The sequence below is a fragment of the Mirounga angustirostris genome, unplaced genomic scaffold (genome assembly GCF_029215605.1).
Source record: "Mirounga angustirostris isolate CCGP_5_RB_7025 unplaced genomic scaffold, mMirAng1.0.hap1 SCAF_13, whole genome shotgun sequence".
Taxonomy (NCBI): Eukaryota; Metazoa; Chordata; class Mammalia; order Carnivora; family Phocidae; genus Mirounga; species Mirounga angustirostris.
This window is the reverse complement of record NW_026991721.1, coordinates 38,632,201-38,651,779: the sequence shown is the minus strand read 5'-3', so window position 1 is coordinate 38,651,779 and position 19,579 is coordinate 38,632,201. Positions and strand designations below refer to the sequence as shown.

The 19,579-nt window shown below is 43.2% G+C and overlaps 1 protein-coding gene across 1 annotated transcript; it reads left to right on the top strand.

The window, feature by feature from the left end:
- The first annotated feature begins 515 nt into the window (after positions 1–515).
- LOC135362335 (BLOC-2 complex member HPS5-like) lies at positions 516–19,436 on the top strand. The gene is given in 13 exon segments (XM_064576642.1): positions 516–536; positions 1,073–1,214; positions 3,775–3,835; positions 3,837–3,893; positions 4,065–4,220; positions 4,982–5,101; positions 6,296–6,409; positions 7,698–7,804; positions 10,491–10,755; positions 12,577–12,727; positions 15,362–16,774; positions 17,540–17,720; positions 18,930–19,436. Coding segments are annotated over 10 exon segments (1,104 nt in total). The 3' UTR covers positions 12,638–12,727; positions 15,362–16,774; positions 17,540–17,720; positions 18,930–19,436.
- Positions 19,437–19,579: the final 143 nt, after the last annotated feature.

Sequence of the window (19,579 nt, the reverse complement as noted above, 5' to 3'; positions counted from 1 at the left end):
GTGTTACTCAGTCTTGGGTGTAAGGACTGCTCGTTTGTTCCCCAGGGGAGATGGATGGACACCCCCGTGCGGGCGGAGCCCGGGCCCCCGGGTTTGGTGTAGGGGGACCATCTCAGCATGACACAGGACAGACGCCCCACACCCACCCCTCCCCGATCAGACCCGCTCCCCTGTCCAGGCCCCTCTGGTTGCACGGGTGCTATTTCCAGGTCCTTCCGTGTCCAGGCCCCTCACTGCCATCCGTGGGGTCCTCTTACCTTCTCTGTCCTCAGCGTCTGGTTCCCTTTGTTTTGCTCCTCGGTGGTCTCTGTCCCTGGGGGCAGGGGACCCAGCCGTGGGAGGACGGGACTGTGGCATCCAGCTCCGGCCACTGCCACCTTAATCTTCTGTTGTTTTCTCAGCACCTCCAAATCCAATGAAAACCAATTTCTGTCCCTGCCATCTGAGGAACGGGTCCAAGGCAGTTTTTCTCCACCTTATTTGCACTGCTCTACAAAAGCTCCCGGGAACAAAACATGTCAGGAAATGGTGGCTTAGTGACATCAGCAACATCTGGCGAGTTTTGTTGTCACCTCAGTGGGGGCCTTCTTGTTCATCAACTTTGACTTGTGGCACCCAGCAAACTTTCTCTGCCAAGCAAAGGACCATGGCCACACACTTTCTAACAAGACCTTAATGGCAGCCTTGTGAGGGCCCGTCCTGAATTATCCTTCGTTTTTATCCCTTAATAGCCAATCTTCTGCAACTATATAATAATTCTTTATGTTAACCAGCCCCTCCAAATTACTGCCTGGTTTCTGTCTCCTGACTGGCCCCTCACCAATAACGGGGTCTCCAATCTGCCAGGGCGTCTAGGGTCTGCATGGGCTCTCCCCTTTGATATCCACAGCACGGCAGATAAGACCTCTCACACTGTCTCCGCCTCTCACTCTCAGCATGCTGAGGCCTCTCCAAGTGTTTTGTTGCTATTTCTAGACTTCTCTGTGTCCCCATCTCTTCACTGCCCAGTCACCTGTGTCCTGTCCCCTTCTCTGCCTCTGCGCCTTGTCCCACAGTGGCCCCTCTCCATTAGTCTTTGGGAAGCCTAATTCTGGCTTGCCAGTTCATAAAGAAGTACTTTTTTCTCTTGGACTTGAAAAGAGCAAAGGAGAGTATCAAGCTTGGTTACGCCTGCAGTCCTTGTGTTTGGGATACTTTTATTGAAGGATTGACAGGTAATAATCAGATTGCCTTATCAAATAGAAATTAGTGTAGAGAACAATAGCATCTTAGCATTTTCACATTTAAAGAAAAAGACTTAAGTACAAAATCGCTTCTATTCTGGGCAACCTCCATTCCGTTTCCCCCTCAGTTTCTTAATTTTTAATACTTCTTCAAACATTGGTTTCATTTGCAATGGTATTATAAGAAATTCATTTTATTTCTCTCACAGTCATACTCAGAAAATGTATACAGCAATGTTGGAGAAGTTGGGGTTAAAGTAAAACGTTCTATAAATGCAGATATATAAAAACAAGAAAATCCTTTATGTAATGTACTAACGCTGAGATAATCTATGCCATTTATTGAGTACTTACTGCGCGTCAGATATCATGCTAAACACTTCATAGGCATCATCTCATTTCTTCCTTACAAGTGTCTTCAGAGTAGGTGGTGTTATTCCATTTAATGGGTGAAGAAACTGAGGCACAGAGAGATTGTAATAGTTGAGTAGGCTAAACTGCTGTAGTAAATATCTCCTAATAACTCGGATACAATAGAAGTTCATTTCTTGCTCCTGTCACTCCAGGACAGGTTCCAGGTCAGTGGGAAGCTCTCTTCCGTGTGGTAATCCAGGGTTCCAAGTTTCTTCCATTTCTTTGAACTCCATCTTCCTGTGGGCTTGTGATTGAGAATGGATTGCTGTGTCCAGGGGAATGCATGTGGAAGGGGCAAACATGCTATGCCCTCTTAGGGGCCTGACCTTGTAATGCCTGACATCTCTCCTGGTCATGTTCCATTGGTGAGAATTTTATCACATGGTCTCCTTACCTGTGAAAGAGACTGGGAAATGTAAGCTATCCAGGTGTCTAGAAGGAAGGGAATGGTACGGGTGAAGAGCTTGCACGTCTCAGGCATTTTGGTGGATTAACAGCAGTCTCCATTTCACACTTGACTGAAAGTGTGTGTCATCCTCCTGTGGAAACCGGCTCTCATACTTTAGACCATGCATGCTTTTTCCACTGTATAGACCCGTTTTTGAATAATTGATTTATCAGAAGTTAACAATCACAAGTACAGATACATTTTTATATTGTCTGACTTAAAGATCTTCAAGTTTTCTAGAAACATGATCTGTAGTTATTGTTCTGCTTCAGTTCACATTTAGCAGTTAAAAGCGTAAGAAATGATTTCAGTCTTTCTCTGAGTTGAGGTAGACTGTCTTTTACATGAAATAAGAAAATTTATTTCTCCTCCAGTAGGTTCACATTATTATGTTTCACATTACTTTTTTTTTTTTTTCACGTTGTTACTTACTGGAACTTTGCAATATCTGTCTCTTATGCGATCACACCCAACCTGAAAAGAGTATGATCAGCCTGAGGGGTTGTTAACTTGTAACCAGAGCTGGCTAGAGCCAGTGGGTTGGGTACTTTGAGATGATGCAGCTGCTTGCTTGAATTTAGGGGGAGATGTTTGGCTTAGCCCCCACTCAGTTATAAAGCTTGCCCTCACATCTCCAGCTGTAAATGATGGTTGCCTTCTCTGAATTTGTTCAAGTACTTACTGCCTGACACAATCAAATAGGCGCAATAATGAAACTGGGGAAAAATGATTTTTAAAAACCATGTATCAGAAATGCAAGGTTGGGTTTTTAGAAATGATCTGAACAGGTTCCACCTTTTTGCTAATGATGTAGTTAAGGAAAACAGCTTTTGGAACTGTTCTTGGGGAATGGTCTTCAGAGCCAGTTGAAAACTACTTCAAAAAGCTCATTTTAGGGGCTCCTGGCTGGCTCAGTCGGTGGAACATGCAACTCTTGATCTCTGGATTGTAGGTTTGAGCCCCACGTTGGGTGTAGAGATTACTTAAAATCTTAAAAAAAAAAAAACCCTCAGAGGGGGAAGCCTGCTTCTCCCTCTGACCCTCCCCCCTCTCATGTGCTCTCTCTCTCATTCTCTGTCTCAAATAAATAAATAAAATCTTTAAAAAAAACAAAAACAAAAACAAAAACCTCACTGTAGATTCATGTCTGTCTGTATTATTATATATATATACTTTAAACTACAAGTAGTTTTAACTAGATCGTCACTCACACTTGGCTGTAACTGATATTTATTAAAAATAGGTGAAATTTTAACTTTATTTTGTTCAAACAGATGGGCTAGAGGGCACTGGTTCTAGGAAAAATGACAAATTTGGCCTTGATGATATATACTGTATATATACGTGTGTACATATATATATATACACAGATATATATATTCTATTGATTTAGTATATAACACATATATTCTAATATATGTTACCTTTTTTGAGGGTGATAGTGGCTTATATATTGGTTATGTGTTCTTCTCTTGTTTAAAAAATTACAATGTGCTTTGCCTCCCAATTTGAGTTTAAGGTCTTTAAAAGTAGGGATTGTGTGCCTTGTTCTTTTTTTTGTCCTTCAATGCTTAAACATTGTGCCATGCACCCAGGAGGTCCATGACTGATGATTGTTGAATGAATGTATTCATGAACTGAATATTTATAGCTATGAGATGAAAGGAAAAGGTGTGCTTTATCTTTCAGAAATGGCAAGTTCCAATCCTGCATATATGGAGATGGAAGAAGGAGACTTACCAACAAGATTAGTTATTGAATGATTCAGTTCCCTTTGACAATCCTTTGTTGATTGCTTATGCTGCCCGGTAAGTTGTCATATATGTTGTTTATATGAATAAAGCGCGTATTTGTTTGTGTCTTAATCTCTAAAGTTTTACTCAGTTGCCTTGTTATTTTTATTTCTAATAAGTGCTTAGACATGTAACCAAGTTACATCATCTCACTGAAGTTGGGGACTAACTTGTTTTTAAATGCAGATTGTATGAGAAGTTTGGAGAATCTGCCCTTCAGTCCTTAATCAGGTTTTACCCATCTGTTTTGCCTTCGGATGTCATGCAACTTTGTCATCATCATCCTGCTCAGTTTTTGGCCTATTTAGACAGTCTGGTGAAATCGAGGCCTGAAGATCAACGGTGAGAAGGCGAGAACATTTGCAGACTCCCCTTTGCTTTGATAGGGCATTGTTTGCCTTTTAGAAGCCGTTGTAACGTTTTTACTGCCAACTGCCACCGAGCTGAGGCCCCTACTATGGAAGAGGATGATTACAGTCACTACCCTTCTGTCACAGTCCACAGCACGCACTGTAAATGTGTGCAGACCACATTCTCTTCCCTCCCTCCCCCCACCCCCCCAGGGATTCTCAGATGATCAGAGTAAAATTAAAGCCCTGCTTCAGGTCCTCCGCTAAGACAGATAAGTTTCCTTGTTGTCTGGGCTGGTGAGTGGATTTATTGCCACCTCCTTGTTGATAGCATCCCAGCTTTTTGCGGGGTCTCATCTTTTTGTGGATCTCAGTTCCAGCTTTGCTGCTTTTTTAGATTGAGGCCTCATTGCCTATTTCTGCATGGCCCTTGGTTGTTGAAACTAGCAACATCCCCCCCCCCCCCCCACCACCACCACCTTTTTTCCTCTGATTGATTTACATGTGCCATACTGGCCTCCTTCCTCTCTCTGTCCCTCGTTTTTTTGGCCCTTTGACATTTTCCTTGTTATCTTGAGCTCACCTGTTCATTTAAAAGGCTGTCAGATTTTCACCTGCATTTCTAGACATCTTGTAGCAGAGCATTTTCATCTACTATTTTGATCCCCTAATAACATTTTCTTCACATTCCCACATTTTAGGTCTCTTTTCTCAGCGTGAAGATTGGTGATTTTGTCTCCAACTTTCTTTTAGGCCATCCTTCCTTGAGTCCCTTCTACAACCAGAGTCTTTGAGATTGGATTGGCTGCTTTGGGCCGTGTCCCACGATGCTCCCCCAAGCACAAGCACGATGGACAATGAAGGAAACCCCAGGTACAGAAGTTCTCTGTCTAAGCTGTGATGTTCTTCTGGAATGAAATGGCTTTATTCACATGTAGCATTCTGGGCTTTCTTCAGGAACAGCTGTGGAAGAGACTGACTCAAGTCACGATAGTAATGAGACTGAGTGTACTTCTTAGTGGTTCTGAACATTTTTGGACTTACAGATCTTACAAGAATCTGATGATTCCTCTCAGAAAAATGCATATCCCTGCACAATTTTGCACATGATTTCAGGTTAAACTGACCCCCTGAAGCTCTTTCATGGATCCACATTAAGAGTCCTTGATGATTCAATCTGTATTAGAGGGAGAAAATTGTATGTTTTTTTCCTGGAAAATTTCTAGACATAGCTTGATTTGGGACTAAGAAAAAAAACTATTCATAAAAAAATACGCACTGATACATGTAATGTATTAGAAATGTTCCTTGTGTTTTCCTCTAGGAGAAGCTTTTTAAAAGCCCCCCAAAGTGCCTATCTTATATGCCTAGACAAAAGCTCTAGAAGGACATACAATGGCTGTCTGTGAGTGATGAATGAATTATAGGCTTCTTTCCTTTGCTTTTGATTACTTAAAATGTCTATTTTTAAAAAATAAACAGGTAATCGATTTTACTGGAAAAACAGAATTGGCATAAATTAAAATTACTAATTTGAATATTGTGATTAATAACCTCAGTCAACCAGCAAAGTATTCCCAAAACTTTAAGGACATATAAGCAAGCAAGCAAGCACCAAATGTTTACAGAACCACAGAGAAATTTTAAGTACCACCGTAGACTAGTGATAAAGAAGGCGTTTAAAGAAGGTCGGTTGGGCATCTGCCTTTGGCTCAGGTCATGATCCCAGGGTCCTGGGATCGAGTCCCGCATCGGGCTCCCTGCTCGGCGGGGAGCCTGCTTCTCCCTCTGCCTGCTCTGCCTGCCCCTTGCCCTGTTTTGCGCGCGCTCTCTCTCCCTGACAAATAAATAAAGAGCATTAAAAAAAAATAGAATAAAAAATAAACAGGTATTTGTATAGGAAAAATAGCTATTTTTAATTTTTCAAAAGGCAAGTAGAAATGTTTGAAAAATACAATAGTAATGGAACAAATAAAATTAAACTCTGTTCTTACCTATTAGATGATGAATAAACATTTTGTAGAATGTATTTCCTATTCCATTTACTGAGAGCTTTTCATTTCACAGGCCTCATTCACACTTGTGTTCGTGGGGTTATAGCCAGCTGATGCTTCATCTCATTAAACTACCTGCAGATTTTACAACCAAAGAGAAAATGACTGACATCTGTAAGTCTCATGGGTAAGTGAGAATTTTTTAGAAGCTGAAGTTAAGATTAGAATCATCTTAGTTAATAGCTCTGTAGCAAAGGACTTGAGTTGGTATGCTTTATCATTTGGGAATTCTCTTTACTATGGAAAAGTACCTTTTGTTTTAAGTGATAGTAGAGTAAACATCTTTTTAAATTTTGTGCATATTTTTTCTTTGTGTAGAAGAGACGGCCCTTGCTAATTCCTCTCTCCCCCTGGTCCTTAGTAGCTACCCCAGTTCTCAGGCACTGAGGTGGTATTTAATTAAGCACCAGACTGTGTGATAAGTTACAATTGATGCAGGGTTCTCAAGAAGGGAGAGATCAGAATGTGCTCAGTAGAAGTGCTGGTGAAGGACTTCAGGAGGAGGTGAGACTTTGGAGGTGAAAGCCCTGAAGGCTGGACAGGATTTGTATTGATAAAGGAGCCCAAGAGGAGGGCAGGACAGGCGAGAGAAACGTCAGGAGCAGGAGAAACTGACATTGCTTTTTGTCTGGACCACGTATTGGTTCTTTATTGCTTGGCCGTGTTACCTTATGGCTCCACCTGGATTATCATCTTCTGGAGCTAGGGACCTGTGTCTTCCTTTTTCCTCATAATGCCTCAGTTCGTGGTAGGTACTTGATACATATTTGTTCATTGATAATAAGAGATGAGACTAGTCGGGTGTGGTGGGTGATGAGATCATGTAGGACCTTGAAAGCTCATCAGAAGAATTTAGCTATCAGTAGAGACCTTTTAGACTTTGGTACAAAAATGACATGATAAAAATGGAGCTTTCTGGAGATCATTTCTGGTGTCATACATGAGAAAGAAATGGGACATTCTGAAGGAAAATGTAGTGAGACTTAAAGACAACGGGTATAGCAAATGAAGGAGGGCGAAGAGTCAAGGAAAACTTCCATAGTTTGCATATTTGGGGGAGAAATCTGAAAGTTTATAAAGTATTTAAGGTTACATATTTCATAATTGGTGCTTGGCCTCAAATGTCAGTATTTATCTCTAGCTTTTATTCTTTTTTTTCTTAAACACTCCAGATGGGGCTGTCTAATAGAACTGTCTATGATAATGGAAATATTCTACTACATCGTCCAATATGGTAGCCACTAGCCACTTAGGCTATTGAAAGCTTGAAATATGGATTGGTCAGCTGAAGAACTTTTTACTTAATTTAAATTTAAGTAGCCACATGTGGCTAGCATCTACTCTATTGGACAGCACAGCTCCAGATAAATTCACTGTTTTGATTCCTTTCTTCCACTTGGTTCTCTAAATTAAAGTTTCTGGCCTGGATATCTTTCTCTTTGTTTGGAGCTGGAAAGAAGAAGAGAGGCCTTCACCAACATTGTGTGCCTAAATGATATGAGCCTGATGGAAGGGGACAATGGTATGTAAATCCCAACTGGTTACTCTTGGTTGTAGTATTTTAGAAGTCACTGCAGACTTTTCAATAAAGAAATTTGGTGAACATTTTGATGATCCTGTATGTAATTCTATAATTCTAGCTAGCTGTCAGATTTGTGGAGGTTTGTTTTTTTGTTGTTGTTTTTTAAGATTTGATTGGAGAGAGAGTGAGTGAGAGAGAGCAGGAGCAAGGGGAGGGGCAGAGGGAGAGCGAGAAGCAGGCTCTCCGCTGAGCAGGGAGCCCGATGCAGGACTCAATCCCAGGACCCTGGGACTATGACCCAAGCCGAAGGCAGACATTTGACCAACTGAGCCACCCAGGCGTCCTAGAGGTTTGTTTTGTTGTTGTTGTTTGTTTGTTTTGTTCGTTTATCTATACCACGTAGTATATTATGAAATCATAATAACTTTTCTATTAACGAATGCTTCCTGTGCGTTAGGCACTTTGCTAGGTCCTTTTTTGTTTGCCGTTTAAATGAGATAACAAGCCGTTGGCGTAGTTCCTGTTACTTCTGTTTTACAGAAGTCATAACTGAGGCCTAGAGGAAGGAGAGTCAGTTTCCCCAAAGCCATACCACTGGTGGAGTAGGTGTTCAGACCCAGGTCTGACTCTCTCTAAAGTTTGTGTTCAGATTCTTCTCTCAGCACTAGGCTTTTACACAGCCAAAAGTTAGATATCATCCAAATGAACTTAAAGTGGAGTGGCAGTCAGCTTTTCCTAAGCCTTCACAGGTATTTAGATAATTAAAAAAAAATTTGGGGGCGCCTGGGTGGCTCAGTCGCTAAGCGTCTGCCTTTGGCTCAGGTCATGATCCCAGGGTCCTGGGATTGAGCCCCGCATCGGGCTCCCTGCTCTGCGGGGACCCTGCTTCTCCCTCTTCCACTCCCCCTGCTTGTGTTCCTGCTCTCGCTATCGCTCTCTCTGTCAAATAAATAAATAAAATCTTTAAAAAAAAATTTTTTTTTTTAAATTTTCATCAATCCAACAAAGATAAAATGATAATCAGAAGGCCACGCTTTGACACACTGATATCTGAGGCCTGAGACTCTGTCTTGGCTGTTCTGTAGTGTTGCTTTATTCGTCTCAGTGCAAAGATGCCAAGTGCGTGACATCGGGGTCCTTTATTCAGCAGTGTGACCTACAGTCTGTTCAGCCCTGTTGGTGTAGGAGAGGGAAAGTTCGAACAGGGCAGGGAAGCCAACTGACTGGCAAGTGTTAGCTTCTGATGTCCCAACTATTGCAAAAATTACTGAGATCATCTGTTTCAGAAATGAAGAAGAGGGCCAGGTGGTTCTGCCGGACTAGAGCTGTAGACATGGATACGCTCCTGAAAAATAACCAGAATAGTTAAGATAGACATGGCTTATATTTTTCAAGTTACAACACGATGTTTATTGTAATAGATAAACACTGAAAATTCGGGAAGCATAAAGAAAATAAGTATCACGTAAAATCTTTTCTGCCCAGATAGTCTGAATATTTTGGTAAAGTAATAATAGCAGCTGTTCTTACCCTTGGTATATTAAATGGGGGTCTTTTCTAGACACTTCTGTTTCCCCATAACTCATATTAATCACTCTTCAAGGCATGTTGGTTTTACTGCCAAATGTAGATCTGTGTACTTAACTTTTGCTCCACCACCAGCTCCGGTCCTAGCTACTTGCCTAGATGGCGGCAGTAACCTCAGAATTAGTCGACTGGTTTCCATTCTCTCCCACCTTTAATCCATTTGCCCTATAGCAGCCAGAAGCGTTCTTTTACAAAAATTGGGTGATGTGGCTCTCCTCCTTGAAGCGCCTTACATGGAATTCAGAATAAAATCCAGGCCTTTGTGCACTGTAGGCCTTTCTTTGAGTTCCTTGAATTCAAGTTCTGTCCTGTCTCAAGTACCTTCCATGTTTCCTTTGTCGGAAATGCAGGCTCCTTCACCTTCCGTTCCTGACACCCTGCCACCTCAAGCTGCCCGTATGTGAGCCACAGGCACGTGCTCTCTAAGCTTGCCTGGTCTTTAAACTCTCTGCTTACCTGTCCCATCCTAATGGAGCCCTTCTCAGATCCTCCCCCAAACCTGCCATTCTCTCTAATGGTTCCCTGATCTTTTTTTTTTTTTAATACTTCATTTATTTATTAGAGAGAGAGAGCACAAGCAGGGGCAGTGGCAGGCAGAGGGAGAAGCAGGCTCCCCCCGAGCAAAGAGCCCGATGTGGGACTCGAGACCTGAGCTGAAGGCAGATGCTTAAGGACTGAGCCACCCAGGGACCCCGGTTCCCTGATTTTTATCGCACCTAGCCCAGTTTATACGTACAGATTTATTTCTGTGTTTATCTAAGGTTCTGCCCCCTTTACTAGACTGTGAGCTCCACAAGAGTGCAGGGCTCATCATGTCTGGTTGGTCCCTCACTGCACCTTGGGTACCTAGCCTAGACTATACCTGGGAAATTCCTGAGTGAGCAAGTGAATGAAAAATTTTGGAACTAATTTTGTGACTTCTCCTTATCATTATTTATTCAGCAAATGTTCAGAAAGCAACTTTGTGTTAGGATGATGAGGTACGTTCTTAGGTTTTGGTAGTAAACGTTTTCACAAGCGGTTTTGACCATCTCCTATACACAGGCAGAGTTCTAAGGGCCATTAGAGCCGACGTGTGTGTTTCTGTATGTGTGCGTAGGTTGGATCCCAGAGACTGTGGAGGAATGGAAGCTTCTGCTACATCTCGTACAGAACAAGAGCAGGAACCCCCAGAAGTCACCAAATGGAAACTTCAGTGATGGGCCTCCCCCCATCAACGTGGAGAATGTGGCACTCCTGTTAGCTAAGGCCATGGGCCCAGATCGGGCCTGGTCACTGCTACAGGAATGTGGTTTGACCCTGGAGCTGTCAGAGAGGTTTACCAGAACCTGCGATATCCTAAGGATTGCTGAGAAAAGGCAGAGGTAATACTTGTCATGCCCTTTCACGGGGGCTTGGGGAACGTAGATGCTCACAGATTTTCAGAAGGGGGGTGGGGCTTTTAGAGATCATTCAGCCCCAGCCGGTCACTAACAGCTGAGGGGGCTGAGACTCATCTGCTGATGAAGGCGATTGAGGGATGAGCCTAAAGTAACGTGTTTCACAGTCATGACCGAGACACTGTGCAGATCAGTGTGAATACCCAAAGTTGACATGTAGTAGTTCTCAAAGACAGTTACTAGTACCAAAGGTCAAATTGTCTCAGGACTTTTTTGGTTTTTGTTTTCCTCGTGGTAAAATACAGGTAACGTAACATTTACCATCTTAACCATTTTTAAGTGTTTGGTTCAGTCGTGTTAAGTATATCCGTATCATCTTGCAAAACTTCAACTTTACGCATTAAACAACTCCTCATTACCCCCTCCGTGCAGCTTCTGGCAACCACCTGTCTGCTTTCTGTCTCTAATTTTGACTGCAGTAGTCTCCCCTTATCCAAGGGGGATATGTTCCCCAAGACCCCCAGTGGAAACCTGAAACCATGGATTTACTGAACCCATATATGTACTGTGTTGTTTCCTATACGTGCATACCTATGATGAAGTTTAATTTGTAAACTAGACACAGTAAGAGATTAATAATAGCTAATAAAACAGAACAGTTAAGACAGCATACCGTAATAAAGGTTATGTGAATGTGGTCTTTCTCTCTCTCTCCATTCCTCTCTCTCTGTCTTTCAAAATATCTTACTGTACCGTACTCACCCCTCTTCTTGTGATGGTGTGAGATGAGAAAATGCCCATGTGATGAGATGAACTGAGGTGAACGACATAGGCATTATGACGTAGTGTTAGGCTATTCCTAACTTTCTGATGATATATCAGAAGGAGGATCATTTGCTTCTGGACCATGGTGGACCATGGGTATCTGAAACCATAGAAAACAAAACTGTGGATAAGGGAGGACTACTGTATTATAAGTATCTTACATAAGTGGATTCATATGGTGCTTGTCTTTTTGTGACTGGCTTTTATTTCACTTAGCATAATGTTTTCAAGGTTCATTCATATTACAGCATGTGCCAGAATTTCCTTCCCTTTTAGGGTTGAATAATACTCCATGGTGTGGATATACCACGTTTTGTTTATCCATTCATCTGTCTTATGGACACTGGGGATGCTTCTACCTCGTGGCTATTATGAGTAATGCTGCTCTGAACACGGATATACGAATGTCTCTTTGAGACCCTGCTTCTAATTCTTTTGGGTGTGTACCCAGAAGTGGAATCGCTAGAACACATGGAATTCTATTTGTAATTTTTTGAGGCGCTGTCATACTGTTTTCCATAAGGGTCGCACCATGTTCCATTCCCACGAGTAGTGCACAAGTGTACCATTTTCTCCATATTCTCACCAACACTAGTTATTTTCTTTTTGACAGTAGCCGTCCCTAATGGGCATGAGGTGAGAAGTCACTGTGGTTTTTATGTGCATTTCCCTAATGATTAATGATGTTGAGGATCTTTTCATACACTTGCTGGCTGTTTGTATATCATCTTTGGAGACCTGTCTATTCATGTCCATTGCCTATTTTTTAATTGCATTGTTTTTTTGATGTATGAATTTTTTGTATATTCTGGATATTAACCCTTTATCAGATACATGATTCACTCCATTGACCGTGTCTTTTGATGCACAGACTCAGTCAGTTTTTTGAATCCTTTCATTCTTTGTGGGTTTTAAGAAGTTTTTTATAAAGAAAAAACAATGAAAACTAAGTGCACCTGTTTCTTTTCTTTCGGATTTCAGAGCCTTGATACAAAGCATGCTTGAAAAATGTGATCGGTTTCTCTGGTCTCAGCAGGCCTAGTGGAAGAAGATTCAGCAAATGTCACAATGCTTTGAGAAAAACTGAACCATGCTCCTGAACCTCCTGAGTGCATTTGCTGTTGAAGGAAAGGTACACCTGAAAACCCTGCCACGTTACCGGGGGTACTTTAGTCAGTGTCTATAACTTCTGCATTTGTGGCTCTATCTGTGACCTCAGTGTTTCTCAACCACGGTTGAATTTTGACAGGAATCAGGCCTTGTTTGCTGAAATGAAGTGCTCTGGAATCAGAATTGGCAAGTTCACAGCCATGCAGGCCTTATTCTGAACTACAGTATTATTTTCTCCTTGCTAGTGGATTGGGGGAATTATCGTGACTCATGTAGAGAGCAGAAGTTTCTCATCCTGGTTGCATGAAGACAGATAAAATAACTGACAGGGGTAGAATTCTTTTTATATCTTATCTGGAATAGTTGAGAAAGTACTGAAATAAGACCTAGCGGAATGGAATGGGCACATTAAATAAGTGAAACACTGAAAATTCAGATGAGATATTTACATGGAATGACCCCATATTTAAATTGAGCTAATTGAAAATATATTTTCTCTCAGTATTTGACTTTTTCTAATCTGAACCTGTATGCAAATGACTGGAAAGGTTTTATCTCTAATCTTTCCTGAACAGTGGTCCAAAGGAATCATGCACTTTTTTACAAACTATTTTTTAAAAGCCATAATAAAGGAAAGCTAAGTACTAACAAACACTGTAGTAGGCGCTGTGCCAGGTACTAGAATGCCTTCCTCAGGCTCCTGTACATTTACATAGCATGTTACATTAATAATAAATGTAAAATCTGTTTTTATTTGAAGGGACCTGTATCTATTAACATAAATGAACTCAATAAACACGAGTTTATTGTGAACAATTTGCGGGAAGGTGTGGGGTAGACTCAGTGTGGAGTAAGAAAAGCGTTGGATACGTTGCATGATTCACTTCTTTTTTTCATTCGTAACACAGCCAGAGAGCTACAGACAGAAATGGCTGTCATACTTCCACATGGTATTCGGATATGATGTAACCAGAGGGGTTGAAGGAGATTGTCAGAGAAAGGAGGCTTCTCAAAGTTCCTTAGGGTTTTGGGGAGCATAGAAAACCTAACACTTCTGGTCAACAGTGGGTGTGGGGGGGGGGTGTGTGTTTGGGTGTGTGTGGTATTTCCCCTTACCAAGCAGGTCTCTGACACCAATCGGGTGACCTACAGTTCAACCCAATTCTGACACTATTGACCCAGAGGTAGCATCAGATCCCCCAGGTGAAGGGCTCAATCCCAAAAGACTGCCCTCCATTTTATTATTTTTTTAATTTAAATTCAGTTAATTAACATATAATGTGTTACTGGTTTCAGAGGTATAGGTCAGTGATTCATCAGTCTTACATAACACCCGGTGCTCATTACATCACGTGCCCCCCTTAATAATGTCCATCACCCAGTTACCCCATCCCCCCACCCCGTGCCCTCCACTTCAGACACTAATTGCAAGTCCCAGTTGTTAACTATACTTCTGACCAACTGGCTGTACATCAGAGGTCCTCACGACGCCTTCCTTGGATTTGATGGTTTGATTAATTTGCTAGAGCAGCTCCCAGAACTCAGAGAAACAGTTTGTTTAATAGATTGCCAGTTTGTTATATAAGGATATAACTCAGGAACAACCAGATAGAAGAGATGCAAAAGGCAAGATTTGGGGGAAAGCGTCAGGAGCGTCCATGCCTGCTCCAAGCTCCACCTTCTCCAAATCGCCCCATGTTCACCAGTCCGGAAGCTCTCTGAATCAAGTTCTTTGGGGTTTTTTATGCCTTCGTTACAAGAGCATGGTTGATTAAATCACTGGTCACTGGTGATCGAACTCAGTCCCTCTCTCCCTCCTGAGGTCAGGGGTGGGGCTTGGGGGGCTGGGCCTGAAAGTCCCGATCCTCTGAATCACTGGCAGCCAGCCCCCATCCTTAGGTGCCGTCCAAATGTCACCTCGTTAGTACTGCAAGGCATCTCTGTGGCATTCATCACTTAGGACATTCCAGGGGTTTTAGGAGCTCTGTACCAGAAATGGGAGGAAGACCAAATACGGACTTCTTAACCGCCAATCACAGTATCATACCTTCCCACTAGCATCACCTGGGTTTTGGCTGTAGTGGATTATGTTGAATATGAGTCTGTACTAAGGTAAGGAGCAAGACCCCTCCCTTCACTGTCCGTCAGCTTCTGTCATTACATAATGACTGTCCAGAAGAGGGCCCAGAAGAAATCTCAGGAGAAGAACACAGCCTGAACTGGCCCAATTGTGCGATCATTTCCTGACGGATTGTTTTAAGGCATCTTACGGCAATCCTCATTTGCCAAAGGGGCACAGAGAAATTTCTAGCATTAAAAAAGGAATAAAAATCACATTATCTGAATTTATTTTCCAAAGTAAACCAAGCAAGCAGCAAAAATCCCCTTCGGTGAAACACTGAAGTTTGAACAGTCAAGTTGGATATTAGGCAGTGTTTTCCAATACAACTTGTATCTTTTACTGGCCTAAAACTTACAGACAGTGATTCATGGTGGCCTCACTTTCAACAGGCTGCAGGGTAGCGTAGTGGCTAAGAGCTTGGTGCTGAGGAAGGCTGTCTAGCTTTGAATGCTGCTCTGTCTCCTTATAAATGACTGTGGGGAAGTTACTTTTTTCTCTGTGTCCGTTTTCTCTTCTAAACAATGGGGACGGTAGTAGCACTCAGGATGTTTTGAGAAGTGACGGAGGTCATGAATGTGATGAATGTGAAGCACGGAGCAGGCGCCTGGCACAGAGTACAGGGAGAGCCATCTCTTGGTGACACATGAGACTAAAGTGCAGGGCAGTAGAGCTTGTGACGCTGCCCAGGAACACGTGTTAGCTGTTGTGTGAGAGGATTAGAAGATCCTTGCACCCAGAAGTGATCAGACCCGGGTAAGCTGGTTCTTACGAACCCGGGAGAGTGGGAGCACCAAAACTGCAGGTACGAATGTCCTTGTATGTGTTAAATGTCCCTTCCTGCCCAAGGCTCCAAACCTTGTGATCGTCCTTGCCTCTCCCCTCCTCAACCCTCACATGCCACCGCTAGGGAAATCCTCTCAGTTCTGTGTTGGTGGTGGTTTCCACTGGTCATTCCCCGTCCGCCCTCCCCCGCACCCCCTCGCCATCTCTCTTGCTGCCAGTCCACGTTCTCATTTCTTCTTGCCTGCCTAGACAGTCGGAGCAGTCTTAGTGACCTTTCTTTCTTCACTTGTAAACACTGCCTTCCCCCCGCCCCCCGCCACCACCACTCAGTCTCAGCTCCCTAAAATACAAGCACCTAGGCATCACCCAGGGCAGGTGATTCACAGCCCTGCCACACATTAGAGTCAGCACAGGAGCTTGTGAAAAATACTGAGTCGGGGATCCTGCCCCAGGCCTGGGATCTGTAGATCAAGGGTCTAATACAATCCTCAGCCGGCCTCCTACCCCCACATTGTTCCTAGATTTAGATAGAGAGTGACCCTGGTTTACGGATAAACCCGTCTTGGTCTCATGGGAAGTTAATGAGCGGTCCACTACCAGAGTTCTTGTCCTTTTGAGGCACAGCCTTAGTCACACCTCTTCCCAATCAGAAACTTTCGGTGGCTCCCTTCTGCTTTCAGAATAAAGCCCAAATCCTTGAGCTTGTCATTGAAGGCCCTCTCTGACTTGTTTCCAAATTCAGTTCCTCAGTTCGAGAGTTTGTCTCTCATCCTGGATTCTCTGTTTCGTGGATACGCTCTGCATGTGGGCCTCTGCTTGGGCCCCTGCTTAAACCCTGAAGTGTCCTTCGCCCCAGTCCCCTACCTGCTAAATCCCACTGGGGTTCTGTGCCTTCAGATTCCACATGTCAATTTGGGTTATTTTACAGATAACATAAACAAGGGGCTGAAATCTCTCTTTGCGCCAGGAAACAGTAACTTCAGAGTGGGGTCAGAGCTTTTCCTACCCCTTCATTTAGAAGAAATCTGCATACCCCTAAACTTCCTGAATAACACTACAGAGTTGGAACCCAGTGCTGCTGTGTGGAGTCTGGAGTTTCCAGTCAGCCCTGGTCTAATGGATCAAATACAGATCACAGAAGCAGCCTGGAAAAATTCCTACTTGGTAATTCTTTCCAGAGGGCTTAGAAAAATACAGACTGGCACCACTGTGTCCTAAGTACAGAGAATGTTTTCCCAGATAGTGTTTTTCCCATCTTGCCCAAGTAATACATTTTTCCAGATGGGCAACTCTGAATCAATGTGAATATTCAAACTGATGTTTCCCTCTAGTGATGTGGGCAATATTTATACCCGTTATCCATAGGTAAAGCCTGGGTTTAGTGACTTAGTGTCAGGTTTGTTTGTTTTGTTTAAGTGGGTTTTTTTTAAGATTTTATTTATGTATATATTTGAGAGAGAGAGAGCACAAGCAGAGGGAGAGGGAGAAGCAGGCTCCTTGCTGAGCAGGAAGCCCGATGCGGGACTTGATCCCAGGACCCTGGGCTCATGACGTGAGCCGAAGGCAGACGCTTAACCGACTGAGCCACCCAGGCATCCCACCACCATCTTGGAATTTTTAATAATTTCTGAACAAGGATCTCCACATTTTTATTTTGCATTGGGACCCACATGTTAAGTAACTGGCTCCGGCTGCCACAGGAGATCTGAGGTGGAGCCTAACATTTTACGTTTCCAACAGGTTTCCAGGTGATGCTTCCTTGGATCACCCTCTGGGTAGCAAGGCTCAGTCTAAAGTCTGGTAAAGCAGCAACTTGGAAGGAGCCAAGGCCCCTGGCAAGTGGATTACTTGCCACATTAAGCGAAACATAAATTTTTGTATTCCTTAAACTTCTGAATTTTTTTTTAAAAGATTTTATTTATTTGACAGAGACACAGTGAGAGAGAGAACCCAAGCAGGGGGAGTGGGAGAGAGAGAAGCAGACTCCCCGCTGAGCAAGGACGCCTGACATGGGGCTCATCCCAGGACCCTGGGATCCTGACCTGAGCTGAAGGCAGACGCTTAATGACTGAGCCACCCAGGCGCCCAAGCCTCTGAATTTTTGTTACAAGTGAGCTTTACTCTAATTAAAGGAAGTGAAGTAGAGCCAGTCACAGCTGGTTCTGTCCTCAGTTTATTTAGGCTTAAATAATTTTGGAGAAAGCCTTCTGTGAAGTGTGCCTCCGACTGTCTCAAACACCAGCTCAGGCTCTCTGGTTGCCCCCCTCCAGTGCTAGCGGGTGCCCGACTGGAACAGCCTTTATGACCTTGGGGACTGTGGAGGAGAAGCAGCCAAAGCAGTGCAGCCCAGGCTGGCCCGAGTTCAGCTTCGATGTTTGGAGGCAAGCCCGAGCCAACAAAAACTTGCTTCCTACTGCCCTTGAAACTTTGCCCCACTGGGGACCTTGTGGCTCAGATATTCCTTGGATCCCCTAACCACGTAGATTTAATCTGTTATTCAAGTCAAGGTCCTTGTATGAAAAGTACTGAAGGATCCTCAATCTCTAACCTCCAGGCAGCCCTCCAACTATAACCTGGGGTACAGGGGAGAATGGCACGTCCACACTTACCCAATAGTGAGATCCACAGGGCCCAGGGCCCATACAGATGGTGGCCCAAATGCCAGGCAGAGTCCAAGCTGTGAACAGGCTGGGGCTTTCTATGCACCCTTGCTGCTAACCTGCCCACAAACCGGGCTAGGTCTTGCCTAGACCAGAAACATTTCCGTTTCTCCCCGAAACGATTCTGTCAGCAGTGGAGGCTTTTCTCTGCCTGGCTTATTAACTGTAAGTCTCCATCAGAGAACTGGGGAGTCTTACTATTATTTATTAATACTGCCCAAGGAAGTAGTGGTGTAGCTTAAGGGAGGAGCCTCAAGTCGGCCTGCCTGTGTTCCGATCCTGGCTTTACCACTCATATCTGTGACCTTGAGCAACTTACTCAATCTCTTTGTCCCCCCGTGTCCTCATCTGAAAAAACATCTACACCATAGAGTTGTGGCCGACTGGGACTAGAATTAGAGCTCAATAAATATTAGCCATTATGACTTGTACTATTATTCAGATATTCTTCTGGCCAATCCCCGTAATCCTGGTTTTTGTTTTTTAACCAAAACATAGTTTTATTTCACACTAAACATAGCAAGAGTTTTGCTTTTCTTTTTTTCATATGGAGATGGTAATATTTTTTAGAAAATTCCCTGTGCATAAGATAAACAACAGATTCTTTTGTTGTCTTATCAAGATAATACTAAACAATTTTTTTTTTTTTTTTTTTTTAGAGACAGACAGAGATAGTGAGAAGAGAGCATGAGCAGGGAGGAGAGAGAAGCAGGCTCCCACTGAGCCAGGAGCCCGATGGTGGGACTCGAACCCAGGACCCTGGGATCATGACCTGAGCTGAAGGCAGATGCTTAAGCGACTGAGCCACCCAGGTGTCCCAATACTAAACAATTTTTAAAAACTCCCGTGTGTAACATGGATATTATCTGAAATGACTGCCTAGTGTTCCATTTTATGTGTGCGATGCACATTGTTTGATGAATGTTCTCTCCTTTTCCCCCCCTGGACCCTAGTCTGTTACTTACATTTTTTTCCTCATAACAATTTTTTAGTTGAGATACAATTCACATACCATAAAATTCACCCTAAGTACTCAGTTCAAGGGTTCCTATATAGTCACAAGGTTGTGCAGTCTTCACCTCTGTGCAATTCCAGAACTTTTCCATCATGCCAAAAAGAAACTTCATACTCTTAGCAGTCACTCCCTATTAACCCTCCTTCTAGGCCATGGCAGCCACTAATCTTTCTGTCTCTGGGCTTGTCATTTCTGGACATTTCATACAAATAAAATCACATAATATATTGCCTTTTGTGTCTGGCTTTTATTTAATGTTTTCAAGCCTACATTTCATCCATGTAGCATGTATTA